This window comes from Cyprinodon tularosa, unplaced genomic scaffold, assembly GCF_016077235.1.
Source record: "Cyprinodon tularosa strain WSP-4 unplaced genomic scaffold, ASM1607723v1 ctg32, whole genome shotgun sequence".
Lineage (NCBI taxonomy): Eukaryota > Metazoa > Chordata > Actinopteri > Cyprinodontiformes > Cyprinodontidae > Cyprinodon > Cyprinodon tularosa.
The window spans coordinates 301,797-320,618 of record NW_024039030.1 but is presented as its reverse complement, the minus strand read 5'-3'; the positions used below and the strand labels follow the sequence as shown (position 1 = coordinate 320,618).

The window sequence follows — 18,822 nt, the reverse complement described above, 5'->3', positions numbered from 1 at the left end:
TTATTCGTATTGCCACATTGCCAGACAGGACACTGTTAAAAAAAAAAAAAAAAAAAAAAAAACAAGTGCAACTCTAATTAGATATTTATAATAGCAAACTATTATATTTTCAATACAGATTACGACAACATTTTAATATTGTTTTATTTAAGTCACGACACAATAAATTGTTTTTAAAAAGACATCTGTAATTTCTTTGGATAACTATAACATAAATCAATAACCATTTAGTCCAAGTTTCCTCCTGAATTTTTACCCATGACGATTAGCATTGTTTTTATTTTTCTGTGTAAGTAAGCCAAACAAAGATGAGAAATACCCCTTGCAAGAAAGCAGCCTTAACACAACTGAAAAGAAAATAGTTTAACAATTTTGAAATATTGTGCATATGCCCTTTATCCTGTAGCATTCTATGAAAATAGCTGTATAAACAAGGCTGCCATGGAAATACTCAAGAATGCACAGTGTCGTTGGCTGGAGTTAATTGAATGGTACAGACCGGCCTTCATGTAGGCATACTGTACTTTAGGCAGAGACTCCATTTTCTACAGCTAGATTTAGAGTTAAGCTGGCAGTTGGACCAGCACCAAGAGTTAGAGTCAAGGTGACAGTAGTGGAAGATCCTCAGGCCCCTCTGCCAGACTGTATACCACACTCTATGTCAGGCTTCCACTAAAGTACACTAGAGCCCCCACCATTCTCCTTCACTTTGTCTTTTGTCTACTTCTCTCTATATTAAGGTTGTATCTTCATTGCCTTATGCAAAACTTCGCTATGACTTGATTTATTAACTTTTCTGAATTTCTTTATTGTGTTAACCAAGTATACTTTGGAGCATAACACAGACCTAAAATATCTTTTCTCCATTATTCTTCAGCTCATCTCTGGTACCTTACTGTAACTTCATCTCCTCTATGTTGATTCCTACACCAATCACAACAGACACTGTGGCAATGGTTTCTACCCCTCTCTCCCTGGGCAGTGACCTGCCAGCACTGCCCCGCTCTGGGAGCTCGTAGCTGCTGTAATTACCTCTGGCACCCAGGCTCTGGGGCTACACAGGTGACATGGTGAGTGCAGAAGGCTGAAAGAAGGAAAGAGAGGTTCTTTCTGCATAGGCGAGAGAGGGGATGTCAGGAATGCTGCTAATCTTCCTCCTGGTGCAAGATTGAGGGTAGAGCTATACGGCGTATGAATAACACTTTTCCAATTAACTTTTTAGGAGAGTTGTGTCCCTTTTAGAGAATGTAAAAAGTTAAACGACAATATATCTTTTTAGGTACTGATTTTCAACAGAGTTCTGTAGAAGTCTGGAAAAGCAGCTCTGATAGAGCAATACCACAAAATGTGGACTTAAATGCAAAAAAAGTAAATAACCCAAATTTTGAAGCGTCTTCAGAGACAAAGGAACTGCAGTAATGTACTTAAAGCCCTGTAGCATTTGTTTGCCCCCTATTGTTTACATCTAGGTTTTAGATTCGTAAACATTGAGGATTACTGTCTGAAAAATGTTCCGTCTAAAGGAATGCTGTTTTGGCATGTCTTTGTCTTCTCCAAATGAGGGCGTGCTGTGATCATCTACCACACATGGTGAAAAAACTGTAATGTTTGAAAAAGGATACATACATTTAGTGTGTTTGTGTGTGTGTGTGTGTGTGTGTGTGTGTGTGTGTGTGTGTGTAGGTGGGGGGGTCTGGATGGGAGCCTCCGGCGGGGACATAAAGTAGAGGTGAAGGACGAATATGAGGGTTGTGTTATCTAAGACTGCAGCACAGCATCATAACAATAACAAATGAAGACTGTCATCGTTGCTCAGATCTTAGACAGAGGGGAAAATATCCCATGTGTCAGAGCCTCTCACCTTTGAATGTGCTGCTCTTAACAGGTCTGATTTTGACAAACTACAAGGCTGGTTTGTATTCGCCTCTTGTGGGAGCTGCCAGCGTTCTGGCTTTAACGACACAGATCTGTCCTTGGTACAACAAATGGGGCTGGTAGTTTACTCCGTGTAGGGCAGAGACACTCACTGCTAGTAAGTCATTCAGCTGGTGTTGGTCAGCTTATTACAATAAACTCTATAATATATAGCTGAACACAAAGAAAATTCCTTGGGTTCCTGGGTTAATTAATGTCATAACCAGTGTTTGAAATATTTGGTAATCTTGCCTATTTCTGTTTCAGTTAATAAGGATTTAATGATTCTTAAAGTCTTTGTATTTTCAAATTCCTTATGAAGATGATAAGGTGCAGTTAAGCATCATTTAAAAAGAGTTAAACAGCATTTTAGATTAGTGAAGGTAGAATGCTGTAAAGCAAAGCTTGCTGAGGTTAACTCTACTATGAGGATTTTCAGAGCATGTAGAGATGGCTTGCCTCTTAACTTTCACACCTTCATGGTTCGCTTTTCTTTCTTGCTTAAAACATACAAATACTATACAAAAAGTTTGAAGTTCTCTTTAGTAGTTTTGCAGATGACAGTCAACAACCCTAAAGATGACAGGCCTCAATTAGTCAAATGTAAAAACCTAGATGAAAACTCAAGGACTACTTTGATTTTATCTTCTAAACAAAATTCTTGTAAAAGCTTCCATCAACTTCCACAGGTCATGTTACACTGCTAGGCAAATGCAAAGTGTTTTAATAACAGATTTTTCTCTCACATTTTGTGGCTGTTTAATAGCACAAAATGAAGTGGCACCGGTTACGCCCAATTACATAATCTTTGTTTGACAAAACACTATATTTCTGTACTTAATTGTCCCAGTAGAGTAAATTGGAAAATTAATGCATGTATGCAAGCCAAGGACACACTTTTACATAATTGCCTGAGGTTTCAACAGTGTGCAAATATGTAGACTTTTAAGGCATTAATTATCTAGTATGTAGTAATATGATCTTCAGCTCAGATAGGCAGCAAAAAAATGTTTGACATCAATTTAGAATGCCAAGCATTCTGGATATAGGAACTACCACTATTAAATAATAATAGGGACAAAAGGGACAATACTTCACCTTTTACTACAGAATGCAGGCTGATGAAAATACATTTAGAAATGCTAATTGCTTGAAACATCTAATAAGGAAGGTGAGTTCTACTTTCTGACTTTATTCTAATAGTAATATGACCATTTGGTGGCACTCACTTTGTAGTTTAGAGGACTGTTTAGGCTGCACCTTTCGCTTATTTTAGTTACCTATCAATTACCTTTGATGATTTGATTAATCTTGAAATTACACTTAGTAAATTAACATATCTAAATTAGGATTTGAAATTTAGAAAAAAAGGTTTTAGGCATATTTCAAATTACTTGCAGTGGTAAAATGTAAAAAAAAATTACATACATATATATGTCTACATGAGAGAGAGAGCAAATAAATCTAGATTGAAAAAAGTGTATACATTTATGTTTTTTATCTTATATGTTTTGTTGTATATTATATTTGTATTTAAGGGTTTTTCTTAATTGTTGCTTTAAGTTGGTTATCATTTTAACAAATAGCATGATTTAGAGTCTGTTACTCTAGGGAACAAATTATCAAATTAGCTCATGATTATTTCAATAGTCAATTAATCATGATTAATCCAATTCTACTTTTCAGCTCTAAGGACATTGAACCAATCCAAGATGTTACGTTAAAATTAGGTAGGTTAAAATGCTAAAAAAAAAAGAGATTCAATATTTGCAGAAACTAACTAAACAAGTTTAGTTTTTGCAGAGCAGCACAATGTAAATCTTAAACTTTTAACTCCCAAACTCACACTATACGAAACAATGGTGTATTCTAAGTGATACACATTCAGTGATATGACCCAATCTTTGAGATAACACATTTTATTTGCTCATATAGAACTATCTAAATGTTTGTTCTTTGTTTGGTTGTTTTTTTTTAAATATATTTTTCATTAGAAGAAAAAATATAGGAGCTTAATCAGTAAACAAGTTCTGCATAAGGCTGTATTAGATTCATTGCCTAGAATTTCTCAAGTACTAAACTTGCTTTTAAATAAAGTGTGAATACATCATCGGTTAGATCTGCTTATTTTAACTTAATAAGTAATCAAAATAACAATGTAAATTAAACAATATCAGTAAATACCTTACAAAGAAGAATGAAAATTATATCAAGAACAAAACAAAAAAAGTTTAATGCTCTATGCATTTCATCTGTTGTTACTCTAAATAGGCTATTTGGAATATAATTTTAATTGCAAATCGGATTTAAAACACAGCAGCAAACACAGGTTTGGGAGACTGCTGACATACAGTCTAAAACTGAGATTTAAAATGATGCCAAATGGATACAAACTATTTCTGTTTTAATCTTACATCTAGGAAACGTGCTAATGACTAAAATGGAGAACAAAGGCTTTTTGGTTCATTTTTATATGAAACATACTTTAAACTCTGTACATGACCTCCATGTTTAATTTGTGTGTGTTTTAAATAATTGTAATAAACAATGTGTCTGATGTTAAGAAGCTGCAGCATAATTACATCAACTGATTACAATGGGTCAATATGAGGCCTAATCAATGTCTGTGTTTAAACAGATCAAGGATGCTCCATCTTATGCTGCTACTCTGTGCACCCACACCCGGACTTATTCCCACTATCAACACATCCCACAGATATGTGGAGATCAATAAGGATAGATAACATAACTTTGGTGCATCCTCAAGTTCAGTAGATTCCCACTGTCTACACCTACTAAGGTTATGCCACCACATTTACATAATCCCAAGCCTTGGTTCGCAGTGTGGAATATAACTGTTTTAATACCATTTTAATATGAGAACAGACCTCAAGACGTGAAAATAAAGAACTGTTTTCGTCAATTTTTCTTACCTTTGTGGTTTTTTGCATCTCTGGATCCCCGTGGCAGAGGTGTGTAGGGCAGTGGGCGAATCTCTGATCCAGCCTCATTGAGCAGCTTTGGAAGACAAAAAAACAAGACAACAATGAACACAAAGGTATAATAGGGTGTTGTTAGTGTTAATACTAGATTAAGTCTGAGTATGACAAGTTATGAAATTTTGAGCCTAATGCAGCTCATATAAGGATGAATAATCAAATAAGCATAAAATAATCACAACAGTTAGTGATCCTTGAATTACTCTACTCAGATATATCCTTCTATTGTCATGGATCTAATAATGTGGTACAAGGAACAGCAATTTTACTTGGGCTACTTTAGTTGGAACTTGCTAGAAATTGTTATTATTTGCAAGGCAAATCCAAGTTTATGGACTTAGATGGAGTATAGAACATTGAGTTTACAGAAAATACTGGAGGTTTCTAATGGTGTATTCCATTTACCCCTGAAAATAGAACTTAAATCATGTAATGAGATTAAACCTTACTGAAACACATTGCAGTTCAAGCTTCTAATTTAACCCTTTGATGCCTATCGTTGTTAATATGCAACAAACCCTATTTATTATATACAGAGCCATGATAGCATGTGCATTCCCCCAAGGATTACACATGGAGTGAGGACCTGTGAACCTTTAGTAAGCTCCTATTTCCATTTATTCCTGATCCCTAACGGTGTATGCTATCATCGACCATTCTACATGTGGTCAAAAATTTGTAATAGCCTATACCTACATTTCTATTTATTTTCAAAATAAATACAGTTTATATAGCTTATACATACAGACTATAGACACCAAGGCTGTTTTTCAAAGGGAAGTACACCAAGTCAAGTTGTTAATTTTCCTACCCTTTAATTTCTTTTGCATATTAATCTCTTATCTCGTTCAGATCTAAAATCACCCTGGTGATTGCCCACAGCTGAAAGCAGAGATAACCGCATATATTAGTTTCTAAATTAAAATCTTAATATCTGAACAGTGTGAAAATTTTTAGATAACACAATAATGGAGTTTTCAACATGAACAAGATGATTGAGTACGTTTTGTTGTTATTTGGCACACCTTAACAGTTCAAAACATTAGCTTCTGTCCCCTTAGCCTTTTAGCCCATGGAGCAGGCAGTTTATCGTTGCACAGCGGTATCTGATGCCTTTGCAGAAATACTTTCGTTTCATGCAGAAAGGAATTCTCAAGGCTTTTAATCATAGGCGGAGAATTAACTGACAAATACATATTACACTGTTTGGAGCTGTATTTGCCTCAACCTCCATTATTGTTGTTCCTATACATGCCCATGCATAACCTTGAAAAATTGAATAGTGGGTGCTGTTAAATGGAACCATATTCTTCATGGCCAAAGAGAGCACTGTGAATTTCAAAATGTTCATATAATGTGCTTTCAGATAGCATCTCTGAGAAGCATTAAGGTTTGGCCTGCATGTGCCTTGTATTACACTGAGAAGAAAAATTGCCAAATATGCCATATTTGAGGCCTTCCTATATCTGCATGAGTGTTTGGAAGAAACAGAATGAAAAAGAAATATTATTTTGACAGCAGACCCACTGCTTTAAGTCTCTGGAGTGGCTAAAACTTGATAAGTTACATCAAAGCTTTCTCATTGCTTGCAATGTGTACTTGTGCAGAATGAGTAACACAAGCAGTAAAACAACCCAAAATGAGAACATACAGCACTAAATAAGAACTGCCACTTTCCATTTGAGAGAAGGGAATGGTGTCAGTTTAATTCACTTATACAGCAGCACCTGCACATTAGAGACTGGCGAAAGTCTCATCCTGCTCCAAAACATCAGCACAGCAAACTTTCTAACTTGTGCATTCTGACATTTGGCTGTGTCATTATAATTTAATTTGGCAGTCACAACAAACGCAAAGTGTGTATGTCAATTATGATGAGCTGAAGTGAATAAGTCAGGCATTAAGGCAGATATCGTGAGCTGTCTCTTTCCAATCTACAGTATCTCCATGCGTCTGTGATCCACCACAGAGCTGAGCTGCTGCTTGTCTAATTTCCTGATCTGCTTGAAAGATCACAAGGCAGGGCCTCTCCAGACTTGCTCGACCCTAAAAGGGTCCTCCTAATCCCGCTGCTTGGCCACAAATAATCATCCTAGGTGCCACATTATTAACAGTACCGCAGAGAGATTAAATATGTGGATTAACAGAACTAGACAACTGGAATGAAATGAATACGGAGTTAAATTTAAGAAAGCTCAGACTTCCAGCGTGATACCTCTACCCCAAACATATTTAGTTTCTGTGAGTGTTTAAGCTCATATTCTATTCATTCAATAAACATTTGTTGAACAACATCATTTCTGCAGGGATAAGATACTTTTCATAACTTTAATCACTGGTGAAAACATTAGATAACTTTTTTTTTAACTTAAATGAAAAGTTAATTCTGATTAAATGAAGAGAATCTATAAATAGTACTTTAAAACCCTTCACAGACTATTCTCTGGAATTCCCACTTTAAAACCTAAAGATGCTTTGATCTAACACGTTTCATTGTGTCTCTTCCGTGTAGTTAGGATTGTCGTCCTACCAGAAGGTGAACTTTGGCCTTAGCCTCAAATCTTTTGCTAGAGTCCCGAAGGTTACCAATAAGCCATGCTCTTAGTTCCATTTTGCTTTCCATTTTAACTCTGATCATATCACAACATAGTGCGTCCCAACCATGTTTAGGCATTGGGATGATATACTTTTCCTCTACAGAAAGCGTTTTGTTCATTGGACGAATCATGACATTTTTGGCTTTAGACAAATGCCATAAGGAAAATGCCTTTGCTCTCAACACTCGTCCATACAGGTCTGAATTTGTAAAGAGGACAATTCATAGTAACGTCTGTAACATCCTCCCATCAAAGCAGGAGTTAACTTTGAAATATTGCTTGCTTCTCAGATTCATTCTTTCATTGGCTTTATCTTAATTCCATTTTTTAGACAATATTTGTATGCTTTATCAAATATTCAAAGTTGGCATTGATCATTGATGTTTTCTGTTAAATAATCTTCCCTTACATATATCTGAGGCATTCACAGAACAGTTTTAGTTATACTGAGATTAAAAAACACTCAAGTTTTATCTGTGGACTAGTTAAGTTATATCCATTGCCAAATTAATTTAACACACAAGGCAATAGTTACAATATTTATAATTTGCTATAACATGAAAAAACCTGGAAATTTCAGGGTGTATTAACTCTTAAAATGGACTGATGCACTATTTGTTTTCCTTCTTGTTTGTTATTAGCTCTTTAGTCGTGCCAACACTGAACAGAGGGAGGTGCTGCTGTGTCGTCTATTTAAGACTCTCCCAGAGCCCCTTCTCCTTGCTCAGTCTCTCTGCTGTCCAGATTAGTCTGCTCATCAAGCTGAGCATTGTTTTAATTTGCTGGGCCTGGGGCATATGCTGAGTGTTCACATCATTATTGTCTCAGTGCAATGTGAGTTATCACCACAGCTTATGATAATGTGGCACAAATTTACAGGCTGGGGAGCATCGTGGATTCTGCAATAATAAAGACCGGACAGAGGGAAGTGGAAGGGGGGAGCTAGAGAAAGGAGGAAAGTGTGTGTGTGCGTGTGAAACACAAAAAAAAAGATAGCAAAAAGGAAGAGAGCAAGGAGAGAGAGAGTAAGCTCTGTTGGATGTCATTATGAAAGATGATTCCCATACTGGATAATACATCACACCAGTCCTGTCTGTCTTCTCTTTTTTCCCCACTGTTGTTATGTGAATAAATGCTGATAAACCCAGAGGCAAGGGTGATTATTAGTTCCAACATATCACCACAAGGGAGGAAGTAGAAAGAGAATGACATTGGAGGGTTGGGAAAGAAGTCGAGCAGATCACAAAGATAGAGCCAACCACTTCCAAGCTGTGAATCCTGAAACTGTAACACAAAAAAGTGAGTCAGAAAAATACTAGTAAATGCAAAGTTAGTTTTTTCATTTAAAGTTAACTGTTTAATAAGACTGATTATGTGGGAGTTAAATAAACCTGAATCATTTGAGTTTTAGATGATTTATGTACCTCTAAAGTAAGATTATAAGGCTTATGGTCAGTGGAAAAACACAATAAACACAAAGTTTTCCTCATGTTTAACTCACTCCTTCCCTTTTTTAAACGGCTAGCTTCGAAGTTTCCTCCTGACCGGCTGGTCCTGACACAGCTGGTTCCTGGCTTGCCTCACCTCGCCTCCCTACTTTAAGACTGACCAGCAATACAATCTAATTACAGCCGCGCTACAGAGGGAGACCAGTGTAAACACCAGGCCTTTTTATCTCCTTATACATCTGGACAAGTAGACAAAGTGCTAAAAGGAAATAAATGTGGCCTGACAGCCACATCAAAGAGTTCAGCCAGAGGCTTACTGCTACTTAGGGCACAGGAATGTTGTTGCTAAGCATCAACCCGCAACCTATCAGGGTGCAAAGAGGGCCCTGTCCTGCCAAAGAGAGGGAAAAGAGGAGAAGAGGGCAGAAATGACGAGGAGAGAGGGAGGGGGAGAGAGAGGAAAGGGGAGAGGAAGAGGAGTACGGGGCTGACATTGAGGGGAGGCTAGGGACTCAAGGAGATTTTTGTAGCTTAAAGCAATTGTTGGAAGAAACAAGCCTTCTGTTTTGTTTTCTCTTGACACCATTTCTGCTTTTTGTGCTTGCAAAAGACATGTAGAAAAATTTCTTTTGATATGTTTTCTCTTTGGGTCTATATCAAAATATTTCTTTTGTGTCTGTGCATGGAACTTTTTTCACATCTTGTCTCTATAAACTGGTGCTTCTTTCTGATCATGTTAGAGATCAGAGGAGACACAACTTGTGAACTTATTTGAGTCAACATTTAATGCTAGCATGACATGTTCACTCCTCTGCTAAAGGGTTTTTTTTTTCTTACGATGCATCCCTTGTACTTCTAAAGCAAGGGTTACAAACAACAATGCAAAGCAAAAATAAAGAATGAAACTAAATAAGTAGCACAAGTTTTGGGGAAGTTATAAAACATAAGATGCCAAAAAAAGGGGAAAATATTAAAAATCATTGAAAATAAAATAAAAATGAGACACAATGCCAAGCAGAAATAAGCATACTTTGAAAAGGAGTTGGTTTCAATGAGTTTTTATTTAGGTATTAAAGTAAATAGGACTAGATTCAAACCTAAATGCCCTGCCTTAGGCCGTAATTAGTAAAAAAAAAAATTGTAAGAATTTTGTTTTCTTTTCCTTTTAATTTAAAACATTTAAACATATTTGATTCAGCATTTAATGCATGTAAAGCAACCTTACAAAATAATATGTTATCCTACACTTCTAAAGAAAATGCTTATAAACATAAACTAATAATGAAAATAAATACCAAACACAAGTTTTGTGGGTGTTAAAAATATGGAAAGTAATATAATTTAGAAATATAGTGACAAATAAATGTACCATTCCATTGTATTGCAAAAAGCATTAATTCTTAGGTAGACACATGTGAAGCACAGTGGTGGCAGCATCATGCTGTAGGGTAGCTTTTTCTCAAAGAATATAGGGAATCTGGTCTACAAATATGATAATAAAATAATATGATAAAAATGCATGTAATAATAAGAGAACCATTTGGTGGCTATAAATACCAAAATGTAAAAATAAAGCACAATTAAAATTAATATCTTCACACTTGTTGATATACGGGCATAAAAACACATTTTTAACTAAGCTATTTAAATGCATGTTCTTTGATAAAAACACCATTAGAAATATATAAAAGCATACTCCTAAAATAATATTTTAACTGCTTCTATTTAATACTACACATGTATTCAGCACCGGAACCTGCAGGGTGTAAGACAATGCTAATGAGCTTTAAACTGCCTTTGTTAACATGAAAAATAATAATTCTGTTTTCTTTGGTGCCAGCAGAAGGAGAAAACATTTGATGTAATGGTGCCTGCACCGCAGAGCACTACAACAGTCTGCTTTTCCTTTCTTTCTTTCTTTTTTTTAACACTTCACAGGAAGACTGCCAAGCTTGTGTTTAATGATTAACCAGTTCTACTCCAATGAGCATGCTCTGAGTAAATGTATCATGTGATCACTGATCACAGTTGCGCTTGGGGCACGGAGGAGCATGAAGCGAATCAGCAACAGCAGGACATGCAGCTCTTTATACGGCAAAGGTTGAGCGCTGCTGGATGTTAATCATCAACAGTGGTGACTCATACTTGTAATAAGACCATGCTTCTTTTAAGGCTGAAATATGAAAAGTAATATGACCTTTTCTGACAGTCTCCAGCAAGTGCAAGTGATTAAAAGCCTATATTACCGGTGTGTTAAAGAATTAGCTCGGAGGTTTGTTGGGTCCAAGTTTTAGCTTTTTCGTTGTACAAAAAAAAGTGACTTGTGACTTCCTAAAACTTTTTATAAAGCTCCATTGATTTCCTCATTTCTCCAAAGAAAACAAAACATAACAAATGTGAACGCTCCATGCTTCAGATGAGAGGAAAAAATATATACTGTTTTATACAGTTCTTCCTTATTTCACTGCAGAGAAAATAAGTACTTTTACCTTCCCTTATGCGATAAAAACAACACACATGAAAAAAGTACAGCAACTTAGGAGTGTGACATATCATGAGGCTTTCTGTTCCGATTAGGGGCTGTAGCTAACGTCAGGGCTGTTTTCTAGAGTGTAGGATGTTAAATAATTGAAGACTATGGGAGCGGGCCTGTCACGCCGCCTTGTCTAGAATGTTTCCTATGCAATTAGACGCCAAGAGACATTTGAAGAGGCCCCACAAAAAGAGGCACAAAAAAGTGACATGTGAACTTAAAGGAAATTAGCTCTTCACACAAGTGAAATGTGAAGGTTACTTAGCAATGCTTAACTCAGACTGCGGCTGTGTGAAGTGTGTGTTTGACTCAGCCCCGCTACGAAGACTACGATTTTCTTTACTTTGAGCCAGCTTCAGTCAGTAAGATCACAGAGGGAATGAAAACTAATTTTGACTCAAGGCAGACGGAGAGAAGAGGAAGAAAAAAAAAAAAAAGACCAGACGTGTTGAAATAATGAGATCTCTTGATGTTTTTCTGGGAAGATATGGGATGATGCAGACAGATGCGCAACTCACATCTTCACCCAAGGACACAGACACACAAACACCCGATCAACGTTTAACTGCAACTTCAAAACGCAAAGAATTTGCATGCGTGGAGGCCCACACACATCCTCTTAGATGCGAGAAACAGTGAAGCATGTGTACTTAAATGTTAACCTGAGTTCAGGGGAAAAAATTATTAGGTAATTGGTAGGGATAGGGAGTTAATATGTAAATATGGTTCAGCCTTTGTTAATTACACTAAAAACACTGACCTTGTACCTTAAGTCTACAAATTTGAATGCTTTATTCTTTTGCTTTAGCACTTTAAATTCAAATCACGTAGTCATCATATTTTAAATTAAATAGCACGCAGCAAATTGATCTAAGGCTTCCAAAACAGAGAGAAAAACACATTTTTAATATAGAAAATAAATAAACCAAAGACATAAAAAGATGTAAAACAAGTTCAACAATATAAAGTGCATAGTGCTAATATTTTAACAGCTAGAGACAGGCAGCTATGTAGCACTCAGGGTATTTTGCTTCCAATGCTACAATGGCTGTAGTTCTAAAAGCTTATAGGAGACTCTGACAAGGCTCAGGCAGTTTCTCTTGAAGTGGCACTAAAGCAGGTCCTAAAGACAAAAACACTCCAGTGACCAGACCAACTCCTCTCACTATCCTCTACAAGGCCCAATTGTCTGTCATCCAGAAGCAGGGAGGCTGTCCTGAGATGCTGTATTATAGCAGGGGTCCTAAATAAAATTTTAGTTAGGTTTTGATTTATTGAGGCAAAAGAATGGGGATTTTGTATCATATTATTCCTCTCAAGCAGATCATCCGCTTAATAGAATAAATCTATTTTTGCCTGCATTTATAAAGAATAAATTTGGCATACAAGTTATCGGTTAATGAATATATCTATGTCTTCTGATCAACTAATGATTATTGATAAGCAGCCATTTTCTTAAAAACATGACTTTCCTCATTTTCCATAAAATAAAGGATGATTTTTTTCATAATATTCTAAGTAAAAAGTAAAATAAAAAAAAACAAACAAAACAAATCTTATCTTTTAACAATTTATTTTTTGGAGCTTTATTATATAATGACAGAATAACAAAGAAAGTCTAGTTTTTCTTGCAGATTATTAAACTTTTTATTGAACATTTTTATTTAATGTAAACAATCAGTGGCCTATTAGTTTAAGTCACTCATACTGTCAGATTTTACTTTCCACGTTATTGAAAAGAGGCTAAAAAAAAAAATCTGGATGACTAGACCTCCATCTTCCATTAAAGATTTAATAAGGGCAAAAGTTGTTGAAGCTGTGTACACTAATATTATTCTACCAATGAAGTGGACAGTAACTGTGATATATGCAACACTTGTTCCACTAGCCATACATCTAAACTGTTGCTCACAAAGGATTGTTAAAACTTGGCACCATGATGTAGATTAACTCATGAAAGCCCTCACTATCAACTGTGCTTATTGGTAACGTTTTTTTTAACAGTAATTTTGCATAATCCCTCCAATTTTCTGCCATCACACCCTTGCCTTTGTAGCACATTGTTCGTGTTTGATTATGAACTTAATGTTGCTCCTCTGTGCAGCATTATTGAATGGGCTCTTGTTAGCTTAAGAAGCTCATTAAGTGTTTATATTTATAAGCATCGGTCTTGCTAATAAACAGTGTAAAATATTACTGCATTAGACTTGGTTTGCAATGCATCAGATTTCTGTTCTGGCATGTCTCTGATATGTTTGCCTCTCTAACAATTAACAGTGGTGCTTTATTTTCATTTCTACTTTAAACTAAAGGCTTTAAAATTTTTCAAAACATAAATATATATATATATATATATATATATATATATATATATATATATATATATATATATATATATATATATATATATATATATATATATATATATATATATATATATATATATATTTCCAGTATCATGCACTCTCACACCCACTGAGTTTGATAATTTTCCTTTTATCATAGTTGGTGTTGATAAATGTGTCTCCTGGCAGATTTGCACTTACTGTAAACACCTACTTTGAGCTCTATTTTTCATGTTTTCCTGTGGTGCTGGGATGTTCCAGATAGGAACCAGTGCATAACTGTTCGTGGGCCCTGTTATGGCCCCTACAAACATAGACTACCAACCTTGATATTTAAAACAATTTGAATTGACATATTTTCCATTCATTTTAGCATGTAGATTAGACAATTTACCAATGGAATAAAATAATTTATTTTTAAATAAAAAATTAAAAAAGTTTTTGATAAAACCCTCAGGAAATACAGGAAACCCTTTTGCCTCTGCAGAATTACCGTAAAGTCTAAATGAAATGTGCACGATAAAATGTTTTTTCCCTTAATATAGTAAAGGATTCATAGTGTTTACATAAATCCCCATTCGGAGACATTTACTGTTTAAACTAAATCTTGCATAAAAGCTAAACCCGCAAATATAATCTCTGTAACAACTTTTGTTACTGCTTTAGGATGGTACAGGATTCCACAGAAACTGCCGTATTACTAACACTTTGTGATACTCACTCGACATTCTGCCATCTGAGGAAATCTTAAGTAATCTTGTTTTTTTTTCTTTTTTACTTTTTTGTGATAATACAGAACACATTTCAGACTAATAAATGGATATTCATCTATATTAGAAAATATTACATTTGTAAATACAGAACATTAGTATGCTCCCCTTCTTTTCTGCTCGCCTCCGATTCCTGACAAGTCTTCAAAGAGCTTTCTCCAATCCTTGTCTGAGTTCTTCATATGCAGTGATAACGCTGACATCTTTCCACAGCTATCATAAGTCACCGGCAAACGACCCAAATCATCTTTCGTCAGATAGTATCCTCTGTAGGCCTGTATCATTACACCATGTCATCTTTATGGCAAAAAGCACAGCCCATCTCTTTAATTACATCGGCTTATTCTATTTACCTAGACAAGGACAGAACAGCAGGCAAACAAAGCATTAAAAATGAAGTGCTCCTATTTGCTCAACGGACGCCCGTGTTGTACTGCTGGTGGCCGTTGTCATCCCCTTGATGTTGTTGTTTCTCCAAGCAGTGGAGGAGTGATAGAAGAGGGCGCAAGCCACTGTGCACCTTCCTCTCCTCCCCTTTTTGACTTTCCCACCTCCTCCTCCTCCTCTCAAACCTTTGCTCAAAAGGACTTATGAAGGTGAGTGGCTGTGTGACAGGCCGGGAATAAAAGAGACAAACCAGGGATAAAAATTAAATAAAAAGTAGCTGTCTTAAACAGTAATTGCACTCCTTTGCTGAGCATGCTTTCAGATATATAAACTTGATTTACTGTCGCTGTTGCTGCCACAAATCAGACGGCCCTCTGAGAAACACTCATGCTATGAAATTGTTTAATCTCATCAAGTTCTGCTTTCACAGCAGGCTATAAATCACATAGTCTTTGTTATCATAGACCTCCATGAGCGCCTGTGAGGCAGGCAATGGATCGTGGGTATATATAGTCTTGACTGCACAAACAGCAGGGCCTATGCAGCCTGAAATATTTTCATATTAGCTGTGGTGCAGCTGGCAGAGCACAAGCACTCTGATGGATATCTCATTTCCTGCGCTCTGCATCTATTCCCAGCAAATTATTACTGCATAAATTTCTTGTCAACAGAAACGGCCAATTAATTAAGCTAAAACGCACTCATGATCACATCTTCGCACTGCACAGGAGAGCCGAGGGGATTTTTCATGGCAGCATATTTACTACAGGGGTCAGTGCAACGTACGGCTCTAAACTTTGTCATAAAGTCACAGACGAGCCAGTTTCTACACGGGAGCTTCAGTATGGACTGAAGCCTGTGACATATTTGCATAAAGCATATTTATGTGTAACTTCTGGAGGACGACAGCCTGGGACGAGGGAATAAAGTTTACAACTACACAAACAAAATGCCTGCCAACCGTTTGCCTCTGCAATGTTTCATCAAAGACGACCACAGAGGATCGGATAAAGATCATAGAGGCACCTTTGCCATTTAAGATACAAACTACACATTTAAGAGAGCTTGTGATCTGAATGAATTATTCATTATATACCGGGTGGGTGGTGGAGGGTTTGTGAAGGGTGGGAGGTTGTTTATTCAGCTTGGGCCGTTTATCAGACAGTGAGGATCCCACGGCGGGGATGAGCTCGGAGATTTATCTGTGCTCGGTCTCCAAAGCAGATAAATCAAGGGGTGTAATCATGCTCCGAGTGGCCCAGCTGTGACCTCGTGGTGAACTAATGACACAGGGATATCTAAGCCCCTTTTCCTGTTTCTGGGTTAGGCCCTCAGGTCCCCCCCACCCCCGTCTAGGAGGGAAACTTGAGGTCCTTTCCATCTCTTTGTCCTGTTTATGCATCCCAGGCAAGGATGATTGTTCACCTTCTGCTAAAAATAACTGCAATGTTAAGACATGGGGCAGAGGACTGCTGTACAACAATGTTTGCTCAAACAATAGCAGCAGCTATCGATTGCAGCTATGTACATACAAGCCACCACTCACATCATACTGCTGCTTGGCTGAGAAAGTCTTCTGTTTCTTCCTAGAGCAGAAGCTTTCTCCTAAACTGAGTGTGCTCTGATTTATCATGTCTTTTGCTAGCAGGCTGTCCGTTGATTAAGCCAGTGGAACTTTGTTTCACTCTCCTCTCTCTTTAATCTGTCTCTCAGCGAGATAAATTAGCCGGTACGGTGCCAGCTCACTCCCCTTAGTCTCTTCCTCTCCCCTCTGTTTTTCTCTCTGTTTATCTTTTCTGTCTGTCGCAAGTTGAGAAGTGAACAGACACATCTGCTCCTATGCTGCACCAACTGAAGATAGGGCCAGGCGGCGTCCCTGGTCAGATTTAGACAAGAGCATTCGTGAGTGAGGACAAGGGGAACAAGTGTGCTTTTTTTTGTCTTTTTCTCTCCTTGAGAACATTCTGTCAAACAGCCCTACTCTTCTTGGCCACTTTTACACTGTTTGTTGTCAACTAATAAATCAGGAGGTATTTATGATCTGTTATCCTCATTCTAAGCATTTAATGGCAGTCTGTTTGTTGGTGAATTAAGGCAGGATTTTATTCACCAGGCTGTTGGCCAAAGAGAGGCCTGTGTGCTTGTGAATGTTTTTCCTTCTTCATTCTCGCCTGGGTGGTAAATCATACTCATTGTCAGGCTTTGCTAAGTTAGTGTACGTCATTGGGGAGAGCAGGAAGCACTGGGCATAATTCTGTCTGTCAGTTTAATTTATTGTATTGGTAGCTTTGTAATCTCCGCCCCATAAATTGTGGGCTCTGACAGACAGGATTTGGGTCTTAAAGGAAACGTTCATCAGGGCTTTGGACAGGAATGGACTTTCTTTCTCCCTGATTTTTCCAATAAAACCTTCAAGTCTAAAGGTTTTCCTGCTAGTTCTAATTACAAACATGTTTTTTTTTTTTTGCTGCATATGATTTACATGAATGACTACAAAGAAAAAAAAGAAAAAGTTGGTAAAATACAAAGGCAACAATAAATGAGAAAAAATAAAAATTAGAAGACAAATCCTTGAACTGAGTTTGTATTCCAGGTATAATATAAGGGCCAATACAAATATGAAGGCTTGTACAAGGGCATGGCTACTACATCTGCTTTGCAGATAGTGCATTTGGCTTCCATTTCATGCCAGTGGATATAAATCAGACAAGGCATCTCAATGCTAGGCCTGACTTCTCAAGTTCAACAAATCTTCAACATGAGATTAAAGCCTCTGCAGAGTCAATAATTTTTGGACAATGGAGGAAAATACCAGATTGTTGTATGTGGGTTGTATGGTTTTAATGAGTGATGATTTAAATGTACATGATTGCACAAAATAAAATGTGTAATATTCTAAGATTTTAAAAAGTCTGTGGTTGGAAAATACTTCAAATGTACCTTCATACTATTTATGTGGTTGAAAGTGTTTTGAGGATGTACACAAGAACATACTAGAAAATTTAGTAGAAATAAATTCCTTAAATATTAATATATGTTAACAAATTTTGTAAAACTTTTTGAACTGAAACAATATAAAATGATTAATTTCATCATAATCTAATGTATAATTTTTCCTTGTTTTCTACGTTTATTTTTTTTACTTTTGTATAAAAGTACATCACAAAACTAAACAACTGTGATATTACTGTTTCTCATCAGTTGTAGTTATTTGCGATATAGTTACAATGGCAAGATTGTGTGATCAATACATGAACCCATAGGCAGTGTTGTGCCTGAACGCGTTCATTGAACGAAAGTTCATGAACTCGTTCATATTTTGGGCGAACGTGAACTGAACGTACTGTATTACTGCCTGATGAACGTTATTGTGAACTCGTTCATTCTGGTGTCTGTGAACGGCACGCTCTCTCAGTTCAACTCCGTTCAATAGGTTGCCAAATTTCTATAGAGTCCTCCAGGCGAACCCCACGGCTAAATCATACCGTAAACAAGCCTTAATATGTAGCGGGGAAAACACCCAATCTGGCAACACCAGCTACGAGTGTCGTAGCCTACAGCCGCGTGCGTCATCAAAACAAAATGCAGCGTGGAAGCCACAGCAGCATGGAGGCGACCGTGGATGCGACAAAGCAGCAGTATGATCACTTAAAACAGGTTTATGACCAGGTGGTCGGTGAGGATGATGGCAACAATGTTATATTTCTCTGCAAACTTTGCCCGCCGGCTTTCAGTAAAAAAATTCGCACTTCAGTAACCTTAAATTCCTACCTCAGCCTGGTCCGTCAGTTTGTGTTAGTAAAATGTTGTTGAGGGTTTTAGTATTCAT

At 36.8% G+C, this 18,822-nt stretch overlaps 1 protein-coding gene across 1 annotated transcript in view; it reads right to left on the bottom strand.

Moving 5' to 3' along the window:
* Positions 1-18,822, bottom strand: part of lrmda (leucine rich melanocyte differentiation associated) — a 312,728-nt gene that overhangs the window by 37,140 nt on the left and 256,766 nt on the right. Inside the window, exon 6 of the mRNA XM_038293086.1 lies at positions 4,848-4,932. Within this exon, the coding sequence (XP_038149014.1) occupies positions 4,848-4,932 (85 nt within the window). The remainder of the gene's footprint in view (positions 1-4,847; positions 4,933-18,822) is intronic.